Here is a 3,687-nt window from a genome sequence, read left to right as displayed (position 1 = left end):
CCTTTTGGAACGTTCATGGGCTATCAAATTTATCTCTGTGTCCACATATTCATAGGCATGAAGTTCTAGCTGTCTGTGAGACCTGGTGCACCAACCAAATAACTCCTGTCTACATGTCAACCATCAGTTATTCTGTGCAGCCGCCGTGAGGGAACACCAAGTAGGTAGACCCAGTGGAGGTCTCCTTATGGCCATCAATAGATATCTTACCTCAGAAATTCTAGTCATCTCCGTGGTGGCTGTTCAACAAGGTCAATGCTGGTGGTAAAACTATGATTATCGGGTCTGTATACTTCAAAAAGAATCTGGATCTTCATTACTTACTAGAATTGTTGCAGGACACCCTGGACCAGATAAAAGCTCAGCAAAACTATGATATTCTCGTCCTTGGGGGTGACATGAATGCCAAAGTAGGATTGGTTGATATTTGGCCAGAAGAAATCTTCGAAGGTCTCACGATAAACGACCGCATGAGCACTACCGATAGTACCATTTGTGAAAGAGGAAGAAAACTTATTGAATTTATGGCTGATAACAACTTTGTACTCATCAACGGAAGATCATTAAGCGACTCACCAGTACAGCCGACATTTGATGAAAGAGGCACTTCAATCATCGATCTGATATGGGTGGATGCCTCCTGTATGCACCTCATAACGGATCTTGAAATTCTCATGGAGTCCACTCTGTCTGATCATAGGCCAGTCTGCCTTACTCTTAACATTCCCTGGAAAACTCATTATGACATCATCTCAGTCCCTCCTGCCAAACCAGTCACAAAAGTTAAATGGTCGAATGAATCCAAGATCGAATACCAGCTGCAGCTACTCAAGGCGGAAATCCCCAATACTAATAATCGACAAACACAGCAGATCTATGATCTAATACACAGCGCCATGATTAAGGCGGCTGACCAGGCGGGCATCTTAGTGACAAAAGTTCCTTCTCTGCCACATTCTTGCCTGATAAATCCGTGGTTTGACATAAATTGCAAAATGGCCAAAAGGAATCTCCGAAAAGCCCTACGCACGTATAAGGCCAGTCATCTCTCACCCATCAGCAAAAATAATGTGGCTAGCTGTAAAAAAGCCTACAGAGATATTTGCGCACCCAGGAAAAAATCTTACTATGAAGATATCAAAGACGCCTTCGCTAACTTGTCAAATCCAGCGAGTTTCTGGGCAGCGGTAAAAAAATATACCTTCAAAGGAAGCCTGTCCACGACTATTTCAATAAGCAGATGGAATACCTTCTACACCAATATCTACCAGCCCCGCTACTATGTCCACGCCAGACCTTCGACCTTTTACAACGAACTGCTAGACTCCGAAATCTCGCACGATGAACTGGAAGAGGTTCTTTGCGCTCTGAAACACGCCAAAGCAGCCGGACCAGACCTCCTGACAAACGAGCTATTTCAAAACCTCACAGGATCTTGGAGGAATCTACTAAGGGATCTCTTTAATCGAATACTCGAAGAAGAAATTGTCCCCAATAATTGGGCCAATGCACTGATGACAATGATTTTCAAAAAAGGAGACAAAACCGATCCAGCTAATTACCGCGGTATTGCCCTTGTTAATGCGGTGACAAAAATATTCACTCTGATAATGAAAAGACGATTCGTGAAATGGATGGACACAGAAAAAATTCTTCTAGAATCCCAACTGGGCTTTAGGAAAGGGAGAGGTTGTACGGATGCAGTTTTCATTCTCCACAGTGCACTCCAACTACAACTAAGGCATAATGACGGACGTGGGATCTTTGGAATTTCGGTAGACTTCAAAAGAGCCTTCGATTCTGTTCCACATCCACGACTCTGGCAAAAACTGCGAGATAAAAATGCAAGCAGCAAATTCATAAACGTACTTATTTCACTGTACGAATCGGCGTCTTTCCAAGTTAAAACAAACGGTGAACTCTCGGATAAGTTCGATGTAACCAGGGGTGTGCTACAGGGAGAATCATTGAGTGCCGATCTCATCTTCTTCCTGTGGGACTTTGAGCAGTTCTTCCGGAATCGGGGCTTAATCGGACTAAACATAGACGGATTAAACGATCTAATTACTCTACTTTATGCAGATGATACATCAATTCTCGCACACTCACATGTGGACCTCTCCAGGAAGCTAAAAGCGCTACAGGACTATTGCGCAGCTAACGGCCTCGAAGTAAATCGCAGTAAAACCAAAATTATGATCTACAAAGCAGCTGGCAGAACAAGACCAATTCCTGAACTGATCAGATCCTACAATGGACACCCCCTGGACATTGTTAATAAGTTGGATTTCTTAGGCGTCAAAATATCTTCATCCACCCTTGGACTCGCTGCTCTCAACTCAGCTGTGCTAAAAGCAAAAAGTGCTACAGGTATCGCTATCTCGATACTATCAAAAGCTAAATGCGACTCCTGGGATGCCTACAATAAATTGTACGAAAGCTTAGTAGCCTCGGTACTATTGTATGCCTTCCCTGCTTGGGGTCTCCGATACCGCAACTCGCTAGAAGTCACCCAATGCTTCTTTTACAAAAAGTTACTACATCTCTCACGTAACACTGCTGACTGGGCAATCAGATTGGAGTTCAACCTGACCCCTGTAGCCTGGAAGGCCATGAAGCTGCTATGGATGTGGATCATCAAGAAACTACGCTCTGAAGAATCTACCCTGGTCAAAATTTGCCTACATAGAACCTATAACCTGCCGAAGGAAATGCAACACGTCTCTAAAACTAACTGGGCATCCCAACTTAGAGAGTTCCTCTCAGAGTGCAATCATGCGGAGCTTTTCAACAACCTAGATCCCGACCTCTGGGAAGCTAAAACCGATGATGTCTTTAGCAGATACCGGGCTGTTCTAAGAAATAAAGATTTTGATGCATACAGGCAATCTACCTCTGCTCAGCTATCACTCCACAGAACATTGCAGGACCGGGAACCGGCCTACCTCCTGGCAAATTACTCGATCTCAATCAAGCGTATTTTTGCCCAGCTGAGACTTGCCAATAAATTCATCTGTCACCTGTCACTCCTGAACTCATCCTGTAAACTTGATCCAGCAAATATGTGTCCTTTATGCAATCTGCAAGAACTAGACACCATCGAACATTTCATGATGAGATGCCCGCTCTTCACCCCGTACAGAAACCACTATCTCAGCCAACTTATACTCAATGACACCGACGTAACCACGCTACTTAACGCTTCAAGTGAACGGTCTATCTTTCCCGTCTACAACTACACTAGGAAATGTATCCTGCTCCGCAACTGGGCCCTACAACACTAAAGTTGACCTACAAAACTGCATCCATGACGTTCTTCTCATCGTAATCTTTCAAATGACACTTTTCCCATGCCAAACTTGTGTTCTCTTACTGGATATTAAATTAAAGTATTAAACTATTAAATTTTATGATCTGTTTAGATTTAATTAGAATTTATCTGTTCTGTTTCTTTTGTTGTTTAAAATTTATTTAACTCTATGTCAAATGCTAATTTTGAGTGTAAAATTATTAGTTTAAATATTACAAACATCATTTTGCCCATGGCACCTTTTGCTATAAGATGTATTTTTGTACTCTTAACGCAATAAATTAAAAAAAATAAAAAAAAATCACCGACTGACGAAATTTCGTAACACCTATAATCTCGTCTCGATTCTTGTAAGCTATAAATTAGATCCAGAATAT

The 3,687-nt window shown here is 42.3% G+C and overlaps 1 protein-coding gene across 1 annotated transcript; it reads left to right on the top strand.

Moving 5' to 3' along the window:
• The first annotated feature begins 272 nt into the window (after positions 1-272).
• LOC124297050 (uncharacterized) lies at positions 273-3,284 on the top strand. Its single transcript, XM_046747638.1, has one exon. The coding sequence runs from the start codon at positions 273-275 to the stop codon at positions 3,282-3,284; it is 3,012 nt and encodes a 1,003-aa protein (XP_046603594.1).
• Positions 3,285-3,687: the final 403 nt, after the last annotated feature.

This window comes from Neodiprion virginianus, chromosome 2 (assembly GCF_021901495.1).
Source record: "Neodiprion virginianus isolate iyNeoVirg1 chromosome 2, iyNeoVirg1.1, whole genome shotgun sequence".
In the NCBI taxonomy this organism is placed as follows: Eukaryota; Metazoa; Arthropoda; class Insecta; order Hymenoptera; family Diprionidae; genus Neodiprion; species Neodiprion virginianus.
The sequence above is the reverse complement of the archived record's forward strand: the minus strand, read 5'-3'. Positions and strand labels throughout refer to the sequence as shown.

What these genes read in the sequence shown, in the direction of transcription:
- LOC124297050 (XM_046747638.1), top strand. Translation starts at nt 273, where the DNA reads ATGATTATCGGGTCTGTATACTTCAAAAAGAATCTGGATCTTCATTAC.